Raw genomic sequence first — 26,652 nt, forward strand, 5'->3', positions numbered from 1 at the left:
ATTCTTCTACAAATGGGCACTACTTGTAGTGTTCTCCATAGTCGATCAAATTAAAACAATGGGCACTACTTGTAGTGTTCTCCATAGTCGATCAAATTAAAACAATGGCCACTACTTGTAGTGTTCTCCATAGTCGATCAAATTAAAACAATGGCCACTAGTAGTGTTCTCCATAGTTGATCAAATTAAAACAATGGCCACTACTTGTAGTGTTCTCCATAGTTGATCAAATTAAAACAATGGCCACTACTTGTAGTGTTCTCCATAGTTGATCAAATTAAAACAATGGCCACTACTTGTAGTGTTCTCCATTGTTGATCAAATTAAAACAATGGCCACTACTTGTAGTGTTCTCCATAGTTGATCAAATTAAAACAATGGCCACTACTTGTAGTGTTCTCCATAGCTGATCAAATTAAAACAATGGCCACTACTTGTAGTGTTCTCCTTAGTCGATCAAATTAAAACAATGGCCACTACTTGTAGTGTTCTCCTTAGTCGATCAAATTAAAACAATGGGCACTACTTGTAGTGTTCTCCTTAGTCGATCAAATTAAAACAATGGGCAGGTTGGTGGTTTTTAATTGAGGCTGTTGTACATTTTCATATTTATCCACAGTATGGAGTCATCAGTCCCTGGTTGCACCAGCAACACAGGTACAGACCACTCTCTACTGCCTCCCAGAGGAACAACCTGGCACTGCAGCAGGAGAACTGAAATATGAAAAGAGGCTGAGCACTTGACGAACTTGTACCTAGCCGGTGGGGGTGCCCCCACCCAGGCAGTGGCAGTGCTGGCAACACTAGCTGCAGTAACCCATGGTGAGGGGGTCACACTCTGACATTCAGAGAGGGGGTATACGTTTGACCTCCATCATCTAGGATGTGACAATGGTTAATAAAATCTCTCCATTTCTGCCCATTGTTTTATTTATTTTTTGCACAGTCTTGCAGGCCTTCTCATACAGCTGCAACTGTACATGCATTCGTAAATCAGGACCTTTCTTGAGTTGGGCTCTGGGATGGTGCAACTGTTGAGAATGTGAGCCTATGGTTGTGTGGGGGGAAAGGGTTGAGTGTGTAGGTGTATGTGCATATCCCACAACTGTTGCGTAGGAGTAAAAGATGTTAGGGACAATATAGGATGATTCACAATAATTGTTTGCTAATATAATAATTGCTTGCAATAATGTAGTTTTGGTAATGGCAAGACTGGTGAGAGGTAAAATCCTTTGCATACATTTCCTACATTACCACAAATATTAATAGCTAATTATGGAAAATAAGAAACAGGATTTTAAAAATATATATACAGTTGAAGTCAGAAGTTTACATACACCTTAGCCAAATACATTTAAACTCAGTTTTTCACAATTCCTGACATTTAATCCTTATAAAAATTCCCTCTCTTAGGTCAGTTAGGATCACCACTATATTTCAAGAATGTGAAATGTCAGAATAATAGTGGAGAGAATTATTTATTTTATCACATTCCCAGTGGGTCAGAAGTTTACATACACTCAATTAGTATTTGGTAGCATTGCCTTGAATTGTTTAACTTGGGTCAAACGTTTTGGGTAGCCTTCCACAAGCTTCCCACAATAAGTTGGGTGAATTTTGGCCCATTCCTCCTGACAGAGCTGGTGTAACTGAGTCAGTTTTGTAGTCCTCCTTGCTCGCACATGCTTTTTCAGTTCTGCCCACAAATTTTATATGGGATTGAGGTCAGGGCTTTGTGATGGCCACTCCAATACCTTGACTTTGTAATCCTTAAGCCATTTTGCCACAACTTTGGAAGTATGCTTGGGGTCATTGTACATTTGGAAGACCCATTTGCGACTAAGCTTTAACTTCCTGACTGATGCCTTAAGATGTTGCTTCAATATATCCACGTAATTTTCCATCTATTTTGTGAAGTGCACCAGTCCCTCCTGCAGCAAAGCACCCCCACAACATGATGCTGCCAACCCCGTGCTTCACAGGTTGGGAAAGTGTTCTTCGGCTTGCAAGCCTCCCCTTTTTCCTCCAAACTCAACGATGGTCATTATGGCCAAACAGTTCTATTTTTGTTTCATCAGACCAGAGGACATTTCTCCAAAAAGTACAGTCTTTTTCTCCATGTGCAGTTGCAAATCGTAGTCTGGCTTTTTTATGGCGGTTATGGAGCAGTGGCTTCTTCCTTGCTGAACGGCCTTTCAGGTTATGTCGATATAGGACCATTTTACTGTGGATATAGATACTTTCTACCTGTTTCCTCCAGCATCTTCACAAGGTCCTTTGCTGTTGTTCTGGGATTGATTTGCACTTTTCGCACCAAAGTACATTCATCTCTAGGAGACAGAATGCGTCTCCTTCCTGAGCGGTATGATGGCTGTGTGGTCCCATGGTGTTTATATTTGGGTACTATTGTTTGTACAGTTGAACGTGGTACCTTCAGGCGTTTGGAGGTCTTGGCTGATTTCTTTTGATCTTCCCATGATGTCAAGCGAAGAGGCACTGAGTTTGAAGGTAGGCCTTGAAATACATCCACAGATACACCTCCAATTGACTCAAATTATATTAATTAACCTATCAGAAGCTTCTAAAGCCATGACATCATTTTCTGGAATTTTACAAGCTGTATAAAGGCACAGTCAACTTAGTGTATGTAAACTTCTGACCCACTAGAATTGTGATACAGTGAATTACAAGTGAAATAATCTGTCTGTAAATAATTGTTGGAAAAATGACTTGTGTCATGCACAAAGTAGATGTCCTAACCGACTTGCCAAAACTATAGTTTGTTAACAAGAAATTTGTGGAGTGGTTAAAAAAACAGTTTTAATGACTCCTACCTAAGTGTATGTAAACTTCCAACTTCAACTGTGTGTATATATACACTGCTCAAAAAATAAAGGGAACACTTAAACAACACAATGTAACTCCAAGTCAATCACACTTCTGTGAAATCAAACTGTCCACTTAGGAAGCAACACTGATTGACAATAAATTTCACATGCTGTTGTGCAAATGGAATAGACAAAAGGTGGAAATTATAGGCAATTAGCAAGACACCCCCCAAAACAGGAGTGATTCTGCAGGTGGTGACCACAGACCACTTCTCAGTTCCTATGCTTCCTGGCTGATGTTTTGGTCACTTTTGAATGCTAGCGGTGCTCTCACTCTAGTGGTAGCATGAGACGGAGTCTGCAACCCACACAAGTGGCTCAGGTAGTGCAGTTCATCCAGGATGGCACATCAATGCGAACTGTGGCAAAAAGGTTTGCTGTGTCTGTCAGCGTAGTGTCCAGAGCATGCAGGCGCTACCAGGAGACAGGCCAGTACATCAGGAGACGTGGAGGAGGCCGTAGGAGGGCAACAACCCAGCAGCAGGACCGGTACCTCCGCCTTTGTGCAAGGAGGTGCACTGCCAGCGCCCTGCAAAATGACCTCCAGCAGGCCACAAATGTGCATGTGTCTGCTCAAACGGTCAGAAACAGACCTTATGAGGGTGGTATGAGGGCCCGACGTCCACAGGTGGGGGTTGTGCTTACAGCCCAACACCGTGCAGGACGTTTGGCATTTGCCAGAGAACACCAAGATTGGCAAATTCGCCACTGGCGCCCTGTGCTCTTCACAGATGAAAGCAGGTTTACACTGAGCACATGAGCACATGTGACAGACGTGACAGATTCTGGAGACGCCGTGGAGAACGTTCTGCTGCCTGCAACATCCTCCAGCATGACCGGTTTGGCGATGGGTCAGTCATGGTGTGGGGCGGCATTTCTTTGTGGGGCCGCACAGCCCTCCATGTGCTCGCCAGAGGTAGCCTGACTGCCATTAGGTACCGAGATGAGATCCTCAGACCCCTTGTGAGACCATATGCTGACACATGCACATTTGTGGCATGCTGGAGGTCATTTTGCAGGGCTCTGGCAGTGCACCTCCTTGCACAAAGGCGGAGGTAGCGGTCCTGCTTCTGGGTTGTTGCCCTCCTACGGCCTCCTCCACGTCTCCTGATGTACTGGCCTGTCTCCTGGTAGCGCCTGCATGCTCTGGACACTACGCTGACAGACACAGCAAACCTTTTTGCCACAGTTCGCATTGATGTGCCATCCTGGATGAACTGCACTACCTGAGCCACTTGTGTGGGTTGTAGACTCCGTCTCATGCTACCACTAGAGTGAGAGCACCGCCAGCATTCAAAAGTGACCAAAACATCAGCCAGGAAGCATAGGAACTGAGAAGTGGTCTGTGGTCACCACCTGCAGAATCACTCCTGTTTTGGGGGGTGTCTTGCTAATTGCCTATAATTTCCACCTTTTGTCTATTCCATTTGCACAACAGCATGTGAAATTTATTGTCAATCAGTGTTGCTTCCTAAGTGGACAGTTTGATTTCACAGAAGTGTGATTGACTTGGAGTTACATTGTGTTGTTTAAGTGTTCCCTTTATTTTTTTGAGCAGTGTATATATATATATATATATATATATATATATATATATATATATTGCTATATATAAGGTGAGGGCAATGGAAATGCATTTGGCGGTGTATCTACATCTGTTCTGTAAATGGCACTGTGTGCTCTTTTCGAAGGATGGATCCCAGTCTTTTCAGGGCTATGGGATACAGGGGGTCGGGGGTGGTCTGCCGGGCGTTGGGATGTCAACCCAACTCGGGATGAGGAGGGCTTTAAGCGGGTGGAATAGTGGGGACCAATTGGAGGTTTACTTTTTTTATTTTATTTCACCTTTATTTAACCAGGTAGGCAAGTTGAGAACAAGTTCTCATTTACAATTGCGACCTGGCCAAGATAAAGCAAAGCAGTTCAACACATACAACAACACAGAGTTACACATGGAATAAACAAAACACACAGTCAATAATACAGTAGAAAAATAAGTCTATATACAATGTGAGCAAATGAGGTGAGATAAGGGAGGTAAACTAAAAAAAAAAGGCCATGGTGGCGAGGTAAATACAATATAGCAAGTAAAACACTGGAATGGTAGATTTACAGTGGAAGAATGTGCAGAGTAGAAATAATGGGGTGCAAAGGAGCAAAATAAATAAATACAGTAGGAGAAGAGGTAGTTGTTTGGGCTAAATTATAGATGGGCTATGTACAGGTGCAGTAATCTGTAAACTGCTCTGACAGCTGGTGCTTAAAGCTAGTGAGGGAGATATGTGTTTCCAGCTTCAGAGATGTTTGCAGTTCGTTCCAGTCATTGGTAGCAGAGAACTGGAAGGAAAGACGACCAAAGGAGGAATTGGCTTTGGGGGTGACCAGTGAGATATACCTGCTGGAGCGTGTGCTACGAGTGGGTGCTGCTATGGTGACCAGTGAGCTGAGATAAGGCGGGGCTTTACCTAGCAGAGACTTGTAGATAACCTGTAGCCAGTGCGTTTGGCGATGAGTATGGAGCGAAGGCCAACCAACGAGAGCGTACAGGTCGCAATGGTGGGTAGTGTATGGGGCTTTGGTGACAAAACGGATGGCACTGTGATAGACTGCATCCAGTTTGTTGAGTAGAGTGTTGGAGGCTATTTTATAGATGACATCACCGAAGTCGAGGATCGGTAGGATGGTCAGTTTTACGAGGGTATGTTTGGCAGCATGAATGAAGGATGCTTTGTTGCAATATAGGAAGCCGATTCTAGATTTAATTTTGGATTGGAGATGCTTAATGTGAGTCTGGAAGGAGAGTTTACAGTCTAACCAGACACCTAGGTATTTGTAGTTGTCCACATATTCTAAGTCAGAGATTCGTCCAGAGTAGTGCTGCTGGATGGGCGAGCAGGTGCGGGCAGTGATCGGTTGAAGAGCATGCATTTAGTTTTACTTGCGTTTAAGAGCAGTTGGAGGCCTCGGAAGGAGAGTTGTATGGCATTGAAGCTCGTCTGGAGGTTAGTTAACACAGTGTCCAAAAAGGGGCCAGAAGTATACAGAATGGTGTCGTCTGCGTAGAGGTGTATCAGAGAATCATCAGCAGCAAGAGCAACATCCTTGATGTATACAGAGAAGAGAGTCGGCCCGAGGATTGAACCCTGTGGCACCCCCATAGAGACTGCCAGAGGTCCGGACTTAGTAGCAATGCAAATATCAAGGTACAGCTATATAGACACTCAATCATCATGCTACTTTTTAATGGTAGGTTTACAAACATATAATTGGATAAATAGAATTGAAAGTTGTGTCTCATTATGGTAAGTGGTGAAATAAGTATAGCCAGTAACAATTGTAATGGCTTAGCAGATAATAAGAAAAGACGATCAGTAATTTCCTGGCCAAAAGAGAAGGAATATAATATCTATTGTTTACAGGAAACTCATTCAACAATTTTAGATTAAGTTTTGTGGAAAAAGGACTGGGGGGTGAAATATATTTCTCCCATGGGCAAAGAAATTCAAAAGGGATGATGGTTTTAATTAACAGTAATTTTGATCCAAATGTGCAAATTGTCCAAACAGATCATCAAGGGAGATGGATTATTTTTAATATGTTATTGGACAATAAACAGATATGGCTAATTAACCTATACGGTCCAAATAATGATGATCCAAGCTTCTTTGAAAATATATATAAGAATTGATCAACCCTACAAGCAACACTAGACTATTATTATAGTGGGAGATGTTAATACGGTCTTAAATACCTCTATGGACCAGAAAGGAAATCACACTACAAACTATCACCCTCAGGCATGAAAGTCATGGATATATTGGAATTAGTGGATATATGGAGACTTAAATACCCTGACCTAGTGAGATATACATGGCAGAGGCTTAATCAAGCTAGTCGTCTTGACTACATTCTTATGCCATTCTCTCTGGCACCAAAGTTTTAAAAAGTGTTGATAGGGGACAGAATGTGATCGGATCATCACATAATTGGCATATATATTACTCTTACAGAATTTCCACGTGGGTGAGGATTTTGGAAACTTAATCAAAGCCTACTAGATGATAAATTGTTTAGAACTAGGACAGACGAATTTACAACTGACTTTTTCAGACAACATAGGTACAACAAATCCCCTTATTGTATGGGACACATTTAAATGTGCCTTTAGAGGCCATGCAATTCAATACTCCTCTATAAAACAAAAGCAATTTAGATCAAAAGAGTCCATTTTAACAAAGGAAATTGAAGGACTAACAGTACAGTTAGATAGCAATAAAAATTGTACCATAGAGGCACAGAATAAGTTAGAGGAAAAACAAAAAGAAATGGAGGAACTTATTCAAGAAAGATCCAGTGTAATATATTATAAAAATAAAGCGAACTGGATGGAATATGGGGAAAAATGCACCAAATAATTTTTTAATCTTCAATATAGCAATGCTACCAAAAAAATGTATTGAAACTTGTTACAAATGATGGAGTCAAGCATGATTCACCAAATTATATTTTGAAGGAGGAAGTAAAGTACTTTAAGAATATGTTTTCATTTCAGTGTTCCTCCGTCTCCACTAACTGAAACTAATTGTGTGAATTTTTTTCCTAATAATAATGTAAAATGAACATCTGTACAGAAAGACTCATGTGAAGGCCAAATTACGGAGGAGGAACTTCTTGTTGCATTTAAAGCCTTTAAGGCTGGGAAAACTCCAGAGCTGGATGGCATACCAGTGGAAGTATACAAAACCTTTTTTGATATACTCAGAGGACCATTATTAGCATGTTTTAACCACTCCTTTATAAATGGTAGATTATCAGACACGCAACAAGAAGGTCTGCTATCATTATTACTGAAACAAGACCCAAGTTATATATAGAAAGATCCAGTCCATTAAAAAAATTGGAGACCTCTTACACTTCAGTGTTGTGATGTAAAAATCCTAGCAAAATGCTTGGCGCATAGAATTAAAAAAGTATTGTCAGATATTATTCATCCTAATCAGACAGGTTTTTTACATGGACGATACATTGGAGAAAATATAAGACAAGTACTGGAAACAATAGAATACTATGAAATATTGGGGACACCAGACCTAGTTTTCATAACTGATTTTGAAAAGGCTTTTGATAAAGTACGACTGGAGTTTATATATAAATGTCTAGAATATTTCAATTTTGGGTAATCTCTTATAAAATGGGTTAAAGTTCTGTATAGTAACCCAAGGTGTAAAATAGTAAATAATGGCTACATCTCAGAAAGTTTTAAACTATCTAGAGGAGTAAAACAAGGTTGTCTACTATCGGCATATCTATTTATTGTTGCCATCGAAATGCTAGCTGTTAAAATTATATCAAACAATAATATTAAGATTAGAAATCAGTGGCTTAAAAACTAAGATGTCATTGTACGCTGATGATTCATGTTTTCTTTTAAAGTAAAGTAGGTATGTGTATGTACATATGCGCATTTTTATGCATATGTGTATGTTTATATATAGTTACCAAAAAAAGATACAAAATAAAATTTTAAAAAGAGGCTGAGCACTACAGAGAAACTACTGATCTTGTGGACAATATCTGACCAAATTAAGTGAGATTTTAGTTCTGGGTTACATAACACAGTAATAAGCACATTGATTTCAGCAATATAATTATTCTTATTCTAATTATTTCCACAACCTATGAATAGCACAAAACTCAAAAGTACTTAGCTCTTTCTGTATCCCTGCCACAACTCTTCAGAGCCATGCACCTGAATTTAACAAGTAAACAGACTATGCCTACCATAGAGACAGAAAGAGAGGCAGAGAGAAAGGAAGAAATAGAGAGAGAAATAAGTTATTTTTATAGGCCACGTTGTGCTAGGCCTACATGCTGTAATTCCAGCTAGTCATGTCATCTATTTCAAAAGGCTAGGGTTAGGCTATGTAGGCCTTTCAGCTTTTATTGAGAGGTCACTTAAGACAAAATGGAGATTGAGAAACTTAGAAAAAAACGAAATCCAATCCACACTATAGGCCCAGGTCCCACTCCCAAGCACTGTCCTACCTAGACCCAACGTATTGTGCACAGGGTCTGAAACCTTTGGATAGGTGAACCAACACAGCATCAGACCTTTCTGCCCTGAACCAAAGTTAAAGGAAACTTAAATGATTCTTCCATGTTGAGTAGGGATGTAGGCCTCTGTGATGAAGGCCTCGTTATGCCCTCAATTAAAAGCAGGTCGTGTCTATCTATAACTAAAGATGGAGGAGGAGTGGATCAAGGACGCGCCACTCTCAGGGATAAATGACAACCAGAATGTGGGAAACGTATTAAGGAAGAACAATGTCAATTATCTCCTGTGAGACCCAGTTAGGAGAGATGATAAATCCGATTCATATGCCGATGTGTAGTAGGCTGTTACTGTAGCCTACCAAGGTAGAGAAAGGAGAGCTTAGACACAGCAACTATAAATGCACAAAGTAATGGGGTGCCGTATCTTGTAATACCTTTAGCATTAGCATACCTTTAGCATAACACAGTGAAAAATAGGTCAATCTACAGTCAACATTATAAGGTACAGGGAGATTTTAACTATTACACATACAAGTGTTTCAATAATTGCAAACGGAATAATATCAAACTTTAATATGGACTTCAAGCAATAGAAACAGTATTGTAAGCCAAGTGCACACATTCTTAGATGATGCTATTTTCACAATAAGGCAAAAGGTTTTGACAACAGAGAAATCACAGCAACTCTCATGTCCAAGCTTTAGTAATAACAAGATCAACAAATACTCGTCAACTCAGAGCTAAACAAGCTAAGAGCACAACTAAGAGGAAAGCACACAGAGCACTGTACCGAAAGTGGCGGGAGATGCTCCTATCCCTCCCCATGCCTCTTCAGGGTACCAGGAAGTTGTGAAAGAGCTCTGAACAAGAAGGTAAGTAGGCGTCTCCTCGTCCTTAACAAGAGTAATTAGTCCTCATGTGGTTTAAATAAAGAAAATAACTCTCAAGGAGAAACAGCGGGGAGAAAGACAGGAGAAGAGGAAGAAGGTGAGCTTGCTGCAGGGTAGGAAGCCAGCCGCCCAAAAAAGAGAGAGATGAAGTAAGAGAAGAATAAAAAGCGTGGCTCTCTCTCTCAAAAATCTCAAACCCTACAAAAACATCCTCAGGACAGCGTCAGATGATACGCCTCTCTTTGTTTCACTCCTCTCCACCTCCTCTCCCTTTTCCTTGTCTACTGGGTCACCCAGGGGTGGTCATGGCAACCACTCAATTCCAAAATGCTCATGTGTGACCAAGGCGTCACCCAAAGTAAGAATGGAAGAGACTTAGTCGTCTAGTCTCTCAGAGGACGGAGGGAGGAACGGGTGAGTAGGGAGAGAGGAGAGACGAGTCCCGCATGAGTTACAGAGGCAGGTCAGCACAGACTGTAAGATCCACTGATGAGCAAATTACGTATTGGAATGGATAGAGAAGGATTGAGGTCTATTATATGAAGCAGAGAATCACATATCAATTGCAACAACAGTTGCGAACAGCACAGCGGTGGAATCTCCCCCAGAAAACCTACTCACAGGGGACTCTTTAAACACTATACCAACTTTACCCACACTATTAGAGAGGACATGCAGCAATAAAACGTCTCTGTAACTCTCTAGTTAACGAGACGTATAAACAATGCTCCAATATTTTCTGACTTTCAACTTACAATTTGCCCACATAATGTCAAATAACTACCACATAACATTGCAGGACATACCGCACTGTACGCTCTTCTCCAAAGCTGCATCGTTTGTTATGGGTGACACTTGTCACCCATATCACTATACAGTATGTTTTGCAGAACATTAAAATGTTCCAGCACTTGCTAACCCATGGGTTGTTCGTCAGTTTAAGAAGTTCTGCTGGCGACTGCGCCAGAAATTTAAGAGAGAATTTATTAAAGGAAGTAGGCTGCTTAAAAATAGAACACATCCGCAGGGAGAGGTGGGTAGATTGGCTGGGACTGGCTGGGACAGAGGCACAAGCTAGCTGGTCAAGTTTAGAAGAAGCTGGAGAAGACAGTGACTTCACCTTTGAATCCACAGGGCAAGTGCACACCAAGGCAGTGATAATCAAAGAGAGAAGAGGAAAGATAATGAAAGAGAGAGAGAGAGAGAGAGAGAGATAATAAAGTCTGTGAAAACACCCAGTGACAGATCATCTGGGTCCACCCATTATAAACCGAGAGTTAATATTGATGAGAGGGACGGAGACAGTGTGGAGGTGTGACGCACACGCTGCTGTTCTCACATGGTAATCTATGTAGGGAGGCAGTGAAGATGTAGCCTCGTACGAACCATTCTGATCCTGCGATCTCACATTCAGTTTCGTTACACAGATACTATATGTATCCGTGTAGCGAAACCGAATGTGAGCTTGCGAGATTAGAAGGGTTCATACGAGGCTAGTGGAGATGCATATGTTAGTCAAATCTAGCCCATCACTGCCCAGCAAAGGTCAGAGGGATGAAAACAATAAAGTACAGCAAGCAACACAGAACAATCTACATTAGTCCAAATGGCAACAGCAGGAGCTGCAGGGTTTTAGACTATATTCCAGAGACTGAACCTCATCAGCAACCATTTACATCAATCAGGACCTCAATCTCCTCAAAACTGAGCAAAACTGTTTCACAACAAACTGGATGCTGTAGTACGATGCCATGTGAACTCAAACCTGTGCAAAGTACAGTTCAAAAGCACTATCATGACACAAGGCTAGACCCAGATGCAGACACAGGAGGCAGATGGTTGGAGTTTAAGCTATTTAATAATCCAAAAAGGAAAAGGCAAGAGAATGATCGTGGACAGGTAAAATGTCAAAACCAGTTCAGAGTCCAGGAGGTACAGAGTGGCAGACAGGCTTGAGGTAAAGGCAGGCAGAATGGTCAGGCAGGCAGGTACAGAGTCCAGGCGGTACAGAGTGGCAGACAGGCTTGAGGTAAAGGCAGGCAGAATGGTCAGGCAGGCAGGTACAGAGTCCAGGAGGTACAGAGTGGCAGACAGGCTCGAGGTAAAGGCAGGCAGAATGGTCAGGCAGGCGGGTACAGAGTCCAGGAGGTACAGAGTGGCAGACAGGCTCGAGGTAAAGGCAGGCAGAATGGTCAGGCAGGCGGGTACAGAGTCCAGAACAGGAAAGGGTCTAAACCGGGAGGACTAGAAAAAGGAGAATAGCAAAGGCAGGAGTACGGGAAAAAACGCTGGTTGACTTGAAACATACAAGAAGAACTGGCATAGAGAGACAGGAAACACAGGGATAAATACACTGGTACATAGAGACAGGAAACACAGGGATAAATACACTGGCACAGAGAGACAGGAAACACAGGGATAAATACACTGGGGAAAATAAGCGACACCTGGGGGGGTGGAGACAATAACAAGGACAGGAGAAACAGATCAGGGTGTGACAGTACCCCCACCACAAATTGACGCGGCGGGTCCAGATGGATGAGGATGGGTGCTGTTGTGAACCGATGCTTCAGGTCCACAAAGGCTTTGTTGACAGCAAGAGACCATTTGAACGGTACTTTGGGAGAAGTGAGGGCCGAGAGGGGGGCTGCCAGGGTAATGTAACCCCAAATGAAACGGCGGTAGAAGTTTGCAAATCATAGGAAATGTTGCAACTGCACCCTGGATGTAGGTTGAGGCCAATCCACCACTGCTTTCACCTTTACAGGATCCATCTGGACATTACCCTCAGCAATGACATATCCCAGAAAAGTGATTGTAGAGCGGTGGAACACACACTTCCGGCTTTCACGAACAGCTGGTTCTCCAGGAGGCGCTGAAGGACCTGCCTGACGTGAAGAACATGTTCTTGGGCAGATCGGGAAAAAAAACAGGATGTCGTCAAGGTAGACGAACACCAAAAAGTTGAGCATGTCCCGGAGCACATCGTTTACCAGAGCCTGAAAGACAGCAGGGGCGATGATAAGTCCAAACGGCATGACCTGATACTCATAATGTCCGCTGGCTGTGTTGAAGGCTGTCTTCCCCTCATCCCCTTCGCGTATCCAAACCAGGTGGTAGGCATTCCGAAGGTCCAACTTGGGAAAAAATGGTGTTCCCCTGGAGGAGTTCAAAAGCCGAGGAGAGGAGAGGTAAGGAGGAGGAGAGGTAATTTTTTGGAGGGAAAACAAGCAACACCTGGAGGGGTTGGAGACAATAACAAGGACAGGTGTAACAGATCAGGGTGTGACAAGCACACATTTTAGTTGTCAACCAAACAAAATCAATCACATTTTCTTGTCCCTTTTTAAGGTAAAAATCCAATGTTATATTCCATCTGTCTGGTTAACAACAACCAGTAAATCTTACAGAGTGCAGACAGAGTCACAAACACAGGAAAAGTACTGATTATATCACGACAAGACAGTGAACAAGACTGTGTCTACCCAGGTCTGTGTCTGCCCTGGTCTGTGTCTGCCCTGGTCTGTGTCTGCCCAGGTCTGTGTCTGCCCAGGTCTGTGTCTACCCAGGTCTGTGTCTGCCCTGGTCTGTGTCTGCCCAGGTCTGTGTCTGCCCAGGTCTGTGTCTACCCAGGTCTGTGTCTGCCCAGGTCTGTGTCTGCCCGGGTTTGTGTCTGCCCTGGTCTGTGTCTGCCCAGGTCTGTGTCTGCCCAGGTCTGTGTCTACCCAGGTCTGTGTCTGCCCAGGTCTGTGTCTGCCCAGGTTTGTGTCTGCCCTGGTCTGTGTCTGCCCAGGTCTGTGTCTGCCCAGGTCTGTGTCTACCCAGGTCTGTGTCTGCCCTGGTCTGTGTCTGCCCAGGTCTGTGTCTGCCCAGGTCTGTGTCTACCCAGGTCTGTGTCTGCCCTGGTCTGTGTCTGCCCAGGTCTGTGTCTACCCAGGTCTGTGTCTGCCCAGGCCTGTGTCTGCCCTGGTCTGTGTCTGCCCAGGTCTGTGTCTGCCCAGGTCTGTGTCTACCCAGGCCTGTGTCTGCCCAGGCCTGTCTGCCCAGGTCTGTGTCTGCCCAGGTCTGTGTCTGCCCAGGTCTGTGTCTGCCCAGGCCTGTGTCTGCCCAGGCCAGTGTCTGCCCAGGTCTGTGTCTGCCCAGGCCTGTATCTGCCCAGGTCTGTGCCTGCCCAGGTCTGTGCCTGCCCAGGTCTGTGCCTGCCCAGGTCTGTGTCTGCCAATTACAGACTGGGTCACAGCTCTCTGACAAACACCTAATGGAATAAGGGGATTATGGGCAATGAGAGTCAGTGGCGTCATTATTCCCTAACACTTAATGTTTTGGTCCAGCCCAAAAATGTGAAAATATGTTAGTTTCATTTCAGTCTGATATGAGTTTCCATAACTACACATCACTTGCGTTATGCAGTATAAAAACATGTAAGAAAGGTTTTACTGGCAGATTTTAATAAAAAAAATAAACAATACAATATACTGCGCTAGACAGTATCAGGCACTGCAAAAAGTACCTAGAGTGACACAGAGCCTGCAGTGATTGGTCAAGATTTCTCAATGCAGTGGACCGCACTCGTGCTTAGACACCCCCCCCCCCCCACAGCACCAGTTAGATGTCAATGTTGTCATGACTGTCCTGTGAGGATCACAATGGGTCAGATCAGCTTGGCAGTGGTTGACAATAACCAGACCTTATCTCACCCACAGGAGAGGGGAGGAGAGAGCTGGTGGGGGTTTTGACACCTCACGCCCTGTCGTAAATTTAAGTAGAAGAAGACTTTCATTAAAACTGGTATAAAAAATGTTGTGCATATAATATGAAAAAATATGAAAGTATTTTTGTTAAGATAGGAATGTGTGTGTTCGGAGGTATGAGAGAATCTATCTCCTATAAACTGTGCATAAGTAAGTAGCCATGTCCCGAGTGAGGTCGGAGAGCGTGTCAGACTGAGGGAACAATCCCCTTTTGACGAGAGTGCATAAAAGGATTGCCCACAGAAATTAACATTAGACCAGGAAAATTGAGGCAGTAGCTACATGTTTGAAATGGTTGGAACTTTGAACCTCAACAAGAGGTGATGAAATAAACTCACCTTCCTTTAGACCAGAGAGACGGCAAGCTGCAGCTCATGTCCATCGTGTCCAAATCCTGACTATCAACACGAAGAGGAAAACAAACTCCCCTCTCAGACAATCACTGGTACAGCTGATTAGCTGAGTCAAATATCTCGAACTCTTCAAACCATCCTCCTACTCTTGTCAAATCACCGTAGTACGCTACTCTCATCACCCCACTGGAACCATCGGCACGGCTGGCTCTTATCTTCAAATAAGCAGCTTCAGGAGCGAATGGAACAGAGTGAACTCTGTAGTTCTGTTCAGGACAACACGATGAACAAAGGCACCCATACGTAAATACATTCATGATTTCTTATTCCAAACGGGTGGCGGTTCATGTGGAAAATATATGATTACTGTGAGAATAGTTCTGAAAATGTATTGACGATAAGTGTCTTTACCTCTCTCCTTCTCCATGTCGTTGTGTAAAAGCCGTATTGTGTGTAAGTTTATTTTGTGTTATTATTTAGTTAGCTAGTAAATAAATAATGAAACCAATTTGTGTAGTACTGAATCATGAGTAAGGCTGGGTTTTTTGCAGATGCATGAGGTTACGACTCTTCAGAATGATGATATGATACGAGGTAATGATTAATAAGATGACTGTTTATCGATGTAATACCCTATGGAGTTTAATTCAGGAGATGGTAACTCTTTAAACAACCTCTTCCGTGGTGCCCCAAATTCATAATGAGTCAGTCGTTAAATTATGAATTTATGAATGATGTGGAGGGGGCAGAACAGCCAGAAAGTCAAAGTTCAGCATCAGCAGCTGAGTTAGACACAGGTTTGTGCAGGGTTGATGGTAGCTAATTAGCTAGTCTCCCTCAACATAAGGGTTGGCTAATGCTAGTAAGCTAGCATTAGTGCTCAGCATCTTTAACTTCTTTGGGGTAGGGGGCAGCGGTTGCATTAAGAACACAGCGGTTGCATTAAGGAGAAGTGCATCTAAAATTCCATGCATAACAGTTGTATCTTTTAGCAATGTTTATTATGAGTATTCCTGTAAATTGATGTGGCTCTTTGCAAAGACAAAGGATGTTTTGGAACTTCTGAACGTAACACGTCAATGTAAACTCAGATTTTTGGATATAAATATGAACTTTACCAAACAAAACATACATGTGTTGTGTAACATGAAGTCCTATGAGTATCATCTGATGAAGATCATCAAAGGTTAGTGATTAATTTTATCTCTATTTCTGCTTTTTGTGACTCCTCTCTTTGGCTGGAAAAATGGCTGTGTTATTCTGTGAGTAGGCACTCACCTAACATAATCGTTTGGTTTGCTTTCGTTGTAAAGCCTTTTTGAAATCGGACACTGTGGCTGGATTTACAACACGTGTATCTTTAAATTGGTGTTAAATACATGTATGTTTGAGGAATTTTAATTATAGGATTTCTGTTGTTTTGAATTTGGCGCCCTGTAGTTTCACTGGTTGTTGTAGAGGTGGGACGCTACGGTCTCACGTACCCTAGAGAGGTTAAGTGACAGAAGAGCGCAGATGGAGCGAGAACAGAGGTGGGTTGAGCACACAGTAGACTGTATCACTTCAAGCTGCTTGTAGATTATTTATTTGCACAAATTAAAACAGGTGAAATACTGACAATGAAAACATAAAACATGGTTACAAAGAATTTGCAGGTTAGGTGAAAAAGCCACTGAAATTACTATTAAAACATTTTTTACAACCAGGACAGGAAAAGAGAAGAGGGTAGACAAGACACAGGAACATAAAATACTAAGATACAGCAACAGAAGAGGGCAGACGAGAGGCAGAGGAGGGGTGAGCACACAGTGGACTGTATCACTTAAAGTTGCTCTATGGATTCTAATTACTGCACAGCGTGCGTGCGTGCGTGCATGCATGTGTGTGTGTATGAGTGAGGGAGTGAGATTGGGTACTGTGGGATTCTTTAATCAGTTTGGCTCATTGGACAGGCCAGATTCTGTTTGAAGTTGTTGAGTTATATGGAGGTTTTGGCAATACATTGTAGATGTATTTGGTCCAGAGAAGAGAGTAGAGAGTGTTCCAGAGTAGAGACAGTAGATTTGCAATTGAGTACTGGCAGTGTCTGCTGTGGGAGGTGGGAAGGTGCAAGTTACCTGTTGCTGGACCCAAGAAAGAGTAGCTGCTGCCTTGGGTCCAGGGGATCCATAATGGGGATCCATAATAAATACAAATCTCTCAATGTTCTAATCTCTCAATGTTCATCTCAAAGTGCACCAAATTAATGCATTTAGCTGTTGAAATTCCTTTCTTTTTTTTGGCTGGGGGAGAATGCTTCCGGACACCCCTACTGGCTTTGGGCTAAGCCCCAAATGTCTTCAAATCCTACAAAACGCCCCTGATGAGAGCAGAGAAGAGAGAAGTCTTTGGGAGTAAGATTTTGCTGTGACAGATACAAATGAGACCCAAATTACATTATCTTCTCCCATTATCACATCTGTCACATTATTTTACATTACCTCTTACCTCCCCTCCCACTGAGGGAGGGAGCAGACTAAACTCTCTCCAGTCTCCATTCAACACTGGTTATGCAATAATAATATGAGCCTTCTGTTTTTGGAGGGGGGAGAGCGAGCTAGGAATATTCCTTGATGGTGAGAGAAACTCATCGTCACTGCACACAATTTATAAGAAGGAGAAAGCAACAAACAACGCCCATTGAGAAGCCAGGACATTCATTTATTTTGACAATTGATAATACGTAAACTGGAACCCCCACCGTTGGTAGCCTACGGTAGCTATCAACTAAGTATTAGTACCATTGCGTTCTGACAAAACAGTCCTGTCTACCAACCATCATTAGTACAGTTGTTGACAAATAGCAGCAATCTTCTAAACTCCAAACTCTATGACATTTCACCATCACAACTGGCCTCAGGGCATTATCAAGTACAGGAAGATGAGAGGAACACAAAACTAATCAAACTGGCCAAAGGCTTAGTCAAACAAACCAAATTCCTTCCCACACTATAAAAATAAATATAAGTTTTATTGTCACATACACTAGACAGATACAGTGAAATGTGTTTAACAGGGTCACTAATAATAATACAGCGCCCCTGGATCAAATTAGTGTAAAGTGCCTTGCTCAAGGGCACATAGACAGATTTTCACCTTGTCGGCTCAGGTTTTCGAACCAGCAACCTTTCGGTTACTGGCCCAATGCTCTAACCGCTAGGCTACCTGCCGCGCCTTTACTGTATCTTATGGAGTACACAACACCTGCATAACTGTCTATTTCACAACACCTGCCCAAATCACAGTACTGACATCACTCAGATCACCAGGCGGCAGTACTCACCTGAAGCAGGTCATCAGCAGCAGCATCGCTTTCTGCAGGGTTCAGAAATCCAAACCAGAGGAAGAAACTATGTGTGTGTGTATGTGTGTGTGTGTCCAAGCCTGTCACTGCAGTGTGCAGATGCAGCAGATGTGAGTGTGACTGTGTGTGCATCTCTCTACCACCAACAGCAAAGTGCCTGCAGAGAAGCTAAGAGCTGGATAAAGGGACTGAAAAAACGATCATAATCAACAATGAGATGCAGAATATGTGTGTGTGTGTATAAGTCTCTCAGACACAGAAAGTGCCTGCGCACACAAAAGTGTTCATTTTCTACTTCGCTATCAATGCTGAGAAGAAAGAAACGTGATATTCCCTGGGGACTTTGACAGTTTTCCTCTGTACCGGAGGGATAAATGGTCTGCGTCCCTAAATGCCATCCTCTTACCTACATAGTGCACTAGTTTAGAGAAGAGCCTGGTCTAAAATAGTGCACGTTATAGGGAACAGGGCACCATTTGGGATGTTACCATGGAGTATGCAAACCAAACTAACATCTCCAGCCTGAGGAGGATTTCAAACAGACAGTCCTCACCACGAGACAGCCCACTGGTGACATCTGATCAGTCATTGAGCTTCGCCACATATCTGATTCTGTTCCTGCCACCATTCTGAGGAAAAAGTATGAGGAAAGCAGTTTTTCTATGAAATATTGATTGTTACGCAATTAAATTGCTCTTGTTCCTCCAATGCAGACCGATTGTTGTTCAAGACTACTATATCGATTAATACCTCAGCCAGGGCCTGTATTTATAAAGCATCTCTGAGTAGGAGTTCTGATCTAGAATCAGGTCCGCCCTGTCCATATAATTATATTCAATACGATCTAAAAGGCTAAACTAATCCTATATCAGCACACTTACTGGTCCTGGTCCATTAAACACACTAAGGTCTATTCGACTCTCCCCAAGCTCATTTCTGTGTAGTACAACACTAAAACACAAATGGTAGACCACTTGAATATGATTCATTACAATGAACATTCAAATCTCCCCTGTGGGTAAAATCCATTGTTCTGATCCAATGCACAGTAAGTCATCCAGGTGAGCTGAACTGAACCGATCTAAATGGACGAGATGAATTTCGTATTGCTCAAAGGATTCAGTTTTCCAGAACTGCTCCATATGTTCTCACAATAGTATGAAAACATACAAATAAAAATGTGCAACTCAATCAGGTTCCATTCAATTCAATACAACGGTATTAGTCCCCCTGAGGGCAATTAGGAATACTACACCATGTGATGAAACTAAGATTTGACCATAGATCATAAACATTATATACAGTATGTATATGGACATCATAGCATGTCACATGTCTGAGCCTTCCCTGGGAGCAACCTTGATGAAACATATCCAGTATCAAAGCACTAATCATATCACACACATACAAGCACAAACTGCATCTTCAAACTCAGGTCTGGCACCAAGGCTGTTCACTCACTCTAAAATATGAATATGCTGTCCTGATTATATCAGCTTGGTAACTGAATATCTGTCCACCACTGTGTATGAGTGTGTACCAATGATACTGTCACTGTTAGTCTTTGTTGTATATTTTACCATGGGTGGGTGGGTGTGATAAGGACGTTTGTTTGAATCTGTTGTGCTCAAATGTGTTTGTGCTTTGTGATGCTTGGAAGCTCCATAAAAAAAAACATCAGGGAGAAGAGTCGCTAGTCACTATGACAGGATGTGACTCAGAGAACTATATGACTGATGGTTTGGGATGAGTTGGACCACAGATTGAAGGAAAAGCAGCCAACAAGTGCTCAGCATATGTGTGGAACTGCTTAAAGACTGTTTTAAAAGCATTCCAGGTAAAGCTGGTTGATAGAATGCCAAAAGGATGCAAAGCTGTCATCAAGGGAAAGGGTGGCTACTTTGAAGAATCTAAAATCTAAATTAGATTTTGATTTGTTAAACACTTTATTGGTTACTACATGATTCCATATGTGTTATTTCATAGTTTTGAATGAGCTGGTGTGTCCAAGCTTTTGACTGGTACATTTTTAAAAATATATATTTTCCTTTATTATTTCCCCTAACCCTACCACCCCTCCCCTAATTTAAGTAAACTAATGGACAACACTTATGCTTCTACTTCCAGCTCATATAGTTCATACTATATACATTTTACAGACACAGTATATTTTACATTAGTTATCTTTTGTTTGTTTTTATTCCCATCCTTCAGCTACCCTCAACCCCTCCATCTCTAAACAGAATCCAATTTTGATCTATTTGCCATATATTATATTCTATTTGCCATATATTATATTCTATTTGCCATATATTTTTCAACTGTGTTGTGATGTTTCACAAAAAGATTTGAACCTATATACATTTTACGGGCATATTTTACATTAGTTATCTTGTTATTTTTAGTCCCACCCTTCAGCTCCCCTCAACACCTACTCTAAACACCCTCCAGTTTTGATTTCTATTTGCCATATATTATATTCTATTTGCCATATATTATATTCTATTTGCCATATATTTTTCAACTGTGTTGTGATGTTTCACAAAAAGATTTGAACCTATATACATTTTACGGGCATATTTTACATTAGTTATCTTGTTATTTTTAGTCCCACCCTTCAGCTCCCCTCAACACCTACTCTAAACACCATCCAGTTTTGATTTCTATTTGCCATATACTTTTCAACTGTTGGGGAGGGGGTGCTTTTTTTTAATGACACCTTGAGTTGATCAAGCCCCCCCCCCCAACAGGGTAAGTATTAGAATAGCCTAAATCGCCTCAATATTTGCAGCCATAGGTGACAATATCTCTCTAGGAGCTGATCCGTCGTCAGTATTGTGGAATCATTCTCTTTCTAGCGACGCACTTAGTGAACGTGCTCTCTATGTGGTGTTTTGGGAAACGCATGTGACAACTTTGGCCGTTTTAGGAACAATGCATTGTTCAAATATTCGTAAGCTTATCGGGAAACCGGGCCCTTGTCTGACCCGACCATGACCCAATGCCACAAAGAGGCGGCATGACAGCGTGTTAAAATCAGCTGATTGGTACCTGACGCTGTCAATCAGCTGCTGATGGTCCTCATTGATTAAGATGTCTGGGAGGGCTTCAGCTAGGTTCTCCACGTTCCGCTCGGCTGCGTACTGCTTCAGAACACCAAACAGCTGTTCCTTTATATCTGGCTCATCACCAAGCACCTCCTCCACCTGCAAGAAGAAGATAAACACAACTTCCTGTTGACCTCTGTGGGCTTGTGAGTTTGGAGACCTCCACAGACGGAGACACAGACAGAGACAGAGTTGGAGACAGAAACAGACACAGAGATGGAGACAGATGCAAAGACAGAAGACAAATATGCAGGCACACACCCCTGCCACCCACACACCTTCTTGTTAAACTCCAGGGCCTTGTGTGCACGGTCCTGCCTGACACTATCCCCGCTCAGTGACACCTCCCTCATACTGTGGCTGAGGCGCTTGATCCTCCGTCTCATACTGAGCACACCCAGACGCAGTGGGCGCCCCTGTGCCACCTTGATCATGGCCGCCGCCGTTTCGTGATGCTTGACGGGGATCCCGTTGACCTCTATGACGTAGTCGCCGGCCCGGAGGCCGCTGCGGCCCGCCGGGGAGTTGGGCAGGCAGTCATCCACCAAGAGGGGGCAGTCTCCCACGATGGTGAAGCCAAAACGGCCGTCAGGGCCTGGGTTGATGTCCATCTAGGGAAGGGGAAGCAACAGTCAGATTAAAATTAGATGTGAAGCCAATAAACTGTCTATTTGATAAGTATCTGCATGGAAAGTAATGGAGATTGTTTTGAAAGTACATGTCATTTTGCCCTAGACTTATGTGTTACCCAGCTCACAGTTCCAGATCAGTAGTAGTGATCACACTGAGGCTTAGGTAACATGCAACAACACTGTCACAACCAACTCCTATCTGTCTTTAAAAAATGTCTCTAGTGAAAAACCGAGGTCAAATGTCCACTATCTGCATCACTGAAGCCTAAATGATTTCCCAACTGTTCCAGACCTGTTCTATGCGTGACACCACTCCGATGCTGGGGGGTACAGTCTTCAGAGTCTGTGCCAGAGCCACCAGGGCCTGGGTGCTGAGAGAGGACACCTCCTGGCCCTCGATGTCCACCACTTGGTCCCCAGGCTGCAGGCCCGCCAGGTAGGCACTGCTGCCCTCAATCACAGACAGGATGTAGCTGGGGCCCGCGCCCCCCAGAGTGAACCCAAACTCCTCCGGCCAGTTCTGATTGGTAGCCGGGAGGGTCAGGTCTGGAGAGTAGTCAGGATTGGGTTGGTTACTTAAGCCTGTTATACATAGCCTGGGTGCCAGTCTGTTTCTGCTGTCTTGACAACTCCTTATGGAACATGTTTGACTTGGCAATGACAGCAATGTAGTTGACAAGAGCACAAACAGATCTGGGACCAGGATACTTCTAACACAAACACTGCTATTACCAGGGTCTAGAGTCCATGCTTTTCTCAAATACTATCCCCAAATATACCAGATTATAGATCCAGTCACATGCACGCCTCCTGCTGTGATAGAATGGTAAAACCTCATGGGTCCTTATTTGTTTTACACCAGTAGGAGGCGTGGCGGGAATTCAGGGACTATAATGAGAATCCAGGTTTCCCCAAATACACTGGTGGAGACCCAGGTAAGACCATGGTCAGACCTGCCTCTGGACCAGGGATCCAAAGCAGGGTCTGATAACCTGGGATGACCTGAACACACTGAAGACAGAGCCAGGTAAAACCAGGGTACCTTGATGTATTTGGGGCATAAGAGTGTAGATTATTTTAATAACAATGTCATGCAATGTCACAGTATGATACCATTTAAATGGAGACTCAGCGATATGAGCAGCTGTGTGAAGAACCAAAGATACTGGAGAGTGAGTGCCATGCAAGAGGCTGCACTTGTGAGCATGCACACCACAGAGCATCTGCACATGTTCACGAGAGTTTGCGTCACTCTCCTGCAACATGATAGCTGCGTGACAACAACTGCGGAGGAGATTTGCCTCTTGCTTCGCGCTCTTTGATGTTTTGGAAGTCGTCCCGATCTGCTAATGGTACATTTGTATCGCTGAGTCTACCTTTAACTACATTGTAGTCTCTTTTCACAGTTGCTTGTCTCAGAGGCGGAGACAAGTGGCAGTGAAGAGACTACTACAATGTAGCTCTACTTGACTGACCTGGGTTGAAATACTTTATCTGGGCTTGATTGAGCTTGCCTGGCACAATGGAACCAATGGAATAGTTGCAAAACTACAAACCCCACCCATCTGGAACCCCAGGCAGGCTAAACCAAACGCTAAAAGTATTTGAACCCAGATCTGGGACTTGAAACTAGTTTAAAAGTCTTACTGATATTCATTGGATTATTCATTGGAGGACAGCCCATTTGTTGACGGAAAGCATCATCTGAATGGGCGAGAGAACCAGAGACTGAAGCGTCACAAGAATGAAATGGGTTGAGAAGGTTTTTCTGCTCTTAAGGGACATCCACAATGGTCGAACACAATGGTATCACTTTTTAACAGACACTATCATACCTCCATAGTATAACGCCCCGCTTGGAGGGTTCGAGAGTGGAACATCAACTATTGGAAAAAACTTGACTTTATTATATAATAGCAATCAATGAGAAATAACACAATCAATAACGAATATACTTTTATTTTGAAGAGTGAATATAGTCAATGTTTAGAGAGATCAAATATTAGCACCACATAGTTTTGAGCCCACCTGTCCTCTCCGTCAAGAACAGTTCAAACTGAATACGTTTCCACCATATTGTTTTTACAGATCAACTTGCTTTAAGACCAGTGATCATGAAGGACAGAACAGAATGATGCTGTTTTAGACTGTTGGGACTCAGCCTATGTCTGTCATATCTTTCTGTTCTGAACTGCTGGCCCTCCCCTGGTCACTGGCCTCATTCTCATACTGCAGTCAGCGGGTGCCACTCAACACCACAAAATGGCTTCCTGTCCTCGTCTCCTCTCACTCATCTGCACTGATCTGAACAGACGCGATAGCTGAAGGCAAAGTGGCAAATCGAGGCCTATCAAAATTACTTGCTTTATCTTGTCAAGTTGTTTCAGATCAGTGCAGTTGAAGGAAAGCTGGATACAAGGGGAGGAAACGTCTTTAGATTATTGAGATGTACCCATTCATTCTCCTCACTCTCTCCTGTACCAGACTGTTAACCTCCTAACACTGGAGTCTACAGCCGCAGCCTTATTCATTTAATAGGCCATATGATGATCCTATGAGGATGAATGTTTAATGAAAAGATTAATAGGTTTCATGACTACAGCAGGCAGTTTATGCAAATTCAATGACTTAAGTGGCAATCTTTCTCTCATTATGAAGGGGTGCATGAAGACACACACACACACACACACACTCTCTTTCTCCCTCTGTCTCTTTCTGTATCTCTCTCTATCTCTCTCTTAGAAACGGGTGCATGAAGACACACTCACGCACACACACTCTCTCTTTCTCTCACTCAGTACCAATGTGTAAAGGTTGCCTATTGTATGTGGATTTCTTAAAGTGAACAAGAAATGGATGGTCAGATCAGTTTGAGACATTTCAATGGAGAAAAGCTGTCAACAGTGGCATCATTCCATAGTTCTACACGGACTTTGCAGGGAAAATAAAAAAGTGATGGTGTTCTGAAAATGTACGCGCCCCGGATTATCTGAATAAAAGTTCAGAACACAGTGAGAACACGTCGTTCTATATTTCACTTTGTAAGTCTCCATGTATTGTGTCATAAAACAACAAAGTCTAAAGTAACGTGTCAAAATAAATTGGGACATCTAGACCTGTGAGAAAGTACATTGGTTAAATCAAACATTTCTTTCTCCGATGTACCAGGACACGCAACCCCGCCGTCGAGATTAAATTTCCCACGGCCTTCTTCTCTCTTCTCCAAATCTGAAATACTTCTGAAGCCCGCGACCTAGATACACACACACAGCTTTTGTCCTTTTGTTCTCTTCTGTCTCTTCTCCTCCTCTCTTCAGAAGAGAGGGATGAAGCAGATAAGAGGAATAATGAAAGGAATTAAAGTAAAGACTTACAGAAATCTTTGGAGGCACCGCGAGGTCCAGACTTGCTCTGGCGCAGCGAGAAGCGGCCTTTGCGGCTCAGAAAGCGCCTCATCTTGACACTGGTGGTGTCTACTGAGATGTCAAGGTTTGCGAGGACACGTCCAGTCAACAGCCCAAAGTCCCCGTCTCTGGTGCCCAGTTACACCCTTACCCTCTCTCTGGCTCCTGTACCCAGCTCCAGCACCCCCACCAAGACCTACAACCCGAACCCTCTCAGGAGGTCACATCAGCGTACAAGTATGCTGATGTCTCCCTTTCACGGATCAAAGAACCAGAGATATGGGGCAAAAGAGGAGAAGGAGGCTGGGAGAGAGAGGAGACGGTCTGTAAGTCAGGCTCCCCATCGCTGGTAAAATCTGCCGGCCCACAGCCCTAGCTAGCTGCTATCGCAGAGCGCCCATACAAAAACTGGGACACTTTGTCCTCTAATGATTATTTCGCGAGAAAAGGTAGCGCGAAGCCCCATTTTTCTATAAATACCTCTGCCTCTCTCTCTTTCTCATTCACTCTCCTCCTACCCTCTCTCGCTCTGGTTCTTTCAGATGGGGCCCTCTCTAAGGGCTGAGGACTGACCCAGAAACAGTGAGGAGAGCCAGCCAGGGACACTTCTCACTGATTAGAGCGTGTCAACCTCAGTGTTGAGGCACTGTAGTCTATAGGCAGTAGGCACACAATGGCTCCTCAAGGTTCATGTAGGAAACTTGAGATTGAGGGAACAGGTTAAAGGTAACACATTCCAGGTAGCATACCATCCTTACATTCCTGAGGCGAGGAAAAGGAGCAAGGCTGGTGAATGTCTATTATACCTGATGGTAACTTCCAGAACCTTGGCTGAGGATCAGCACGAGAGCAATCCTGGTTCCCTGTTAGACACTGACGTCAAGCTTGCACCTCCTCCAAACTGGCTACCTGAAAGTGAGAGACCTGTTCAATTTCAAATCACCCGTTATAGTACTCTCGTAGATGTGAAATGATAGCATTTTGGTGATAACTCCACCATGCACTGTAATAGGTTATGTGGACCAGCCATCACATTGCTTACACATATAACCTTTCAGATCTAGTGTCTAAGAGTAGGGGTGAGGTGTCAGTTTGAAATTTGGCAGTATCCCTCAGTATGAGCCCTGAGGAAACCATTTCCTATTGGTAAGTGTTTACTCCTCCGGGGCTGACTTGACCTCAATGGATTCGTGATCAGTGTGTTTCCAGTGGGAGATGCAGGCAGCAGGC

At 43.3% G+C, this 26,652-nt stretch overlaps 1 protein-coding gene across 8 annotated transcripts in view; it reads right to left on the bottom strand.

Moving 5' to 3' along the window:
- Positions 1-26,062, bottom strand: part of grid2ipa (glutamate receptor, ionotropic, delta 2 (Grid2) interacting protein, a) — a 57,577-nt gene extending 31,515 nt beyond the window's left edge. For 2 of the 8 annotated variants that reach the window (XM_055912487.1, XM_055912489.1), the window contains exons 1-6: positions 25,393-26,045; positions 23,854-23,901; positions 23,666-23,722; positions 22,311-22,564; positions 21,665-21,997; positions 21,331-21,485 (exon numbers count right to left, since the gene is read on the bottom strand). In XM_055912487.1, the coding sequence (XP_055768462.1) occupies positions 21,331-21,485; positions 21,665-21,997; positions 22,311-22,564; positions 23,666-23,722; positions 23,854-23,901; positions 25,393-25,474 (929 nt within the window). In that variant the 5' untranslated portion in view covers positions 25,475-26,045. Of the gene's footprint in view, positions 1-9,732; positions 11,203-21,330; positions 21,486-21,664; positions 21,998-22,310; positions 22,565-23,665; positions 23,723-23,853; positions 23,902-25,392 lie in introns of those variants that run through there. The other 6 variants (XM_055912491.1, XM_055912486.1, XM_055912492.1 and 3 more) reach the window with 5 other exon arrangements.
- Positions 26,063-26,652: the final 590 nt, after the last annotated feature.

This window comes from Salvelinus fontinalis, unplaced genomic scaffold (assembly GCF_029448725.1).
Source record: "Salvelinus fontinalis isolate EN_2023a unplaced genomic scaffold, ASM2944872v1 scaffold_0173, whole genome shotgun sequence".
In the NCBI taxonomy this organism is placed as follows: Eukaryota; Metazoa; Chordata; class Actinopteri; order Salmoniformes; family Salmonidae; genus Salvelinus; species Salvelinus fontinalis.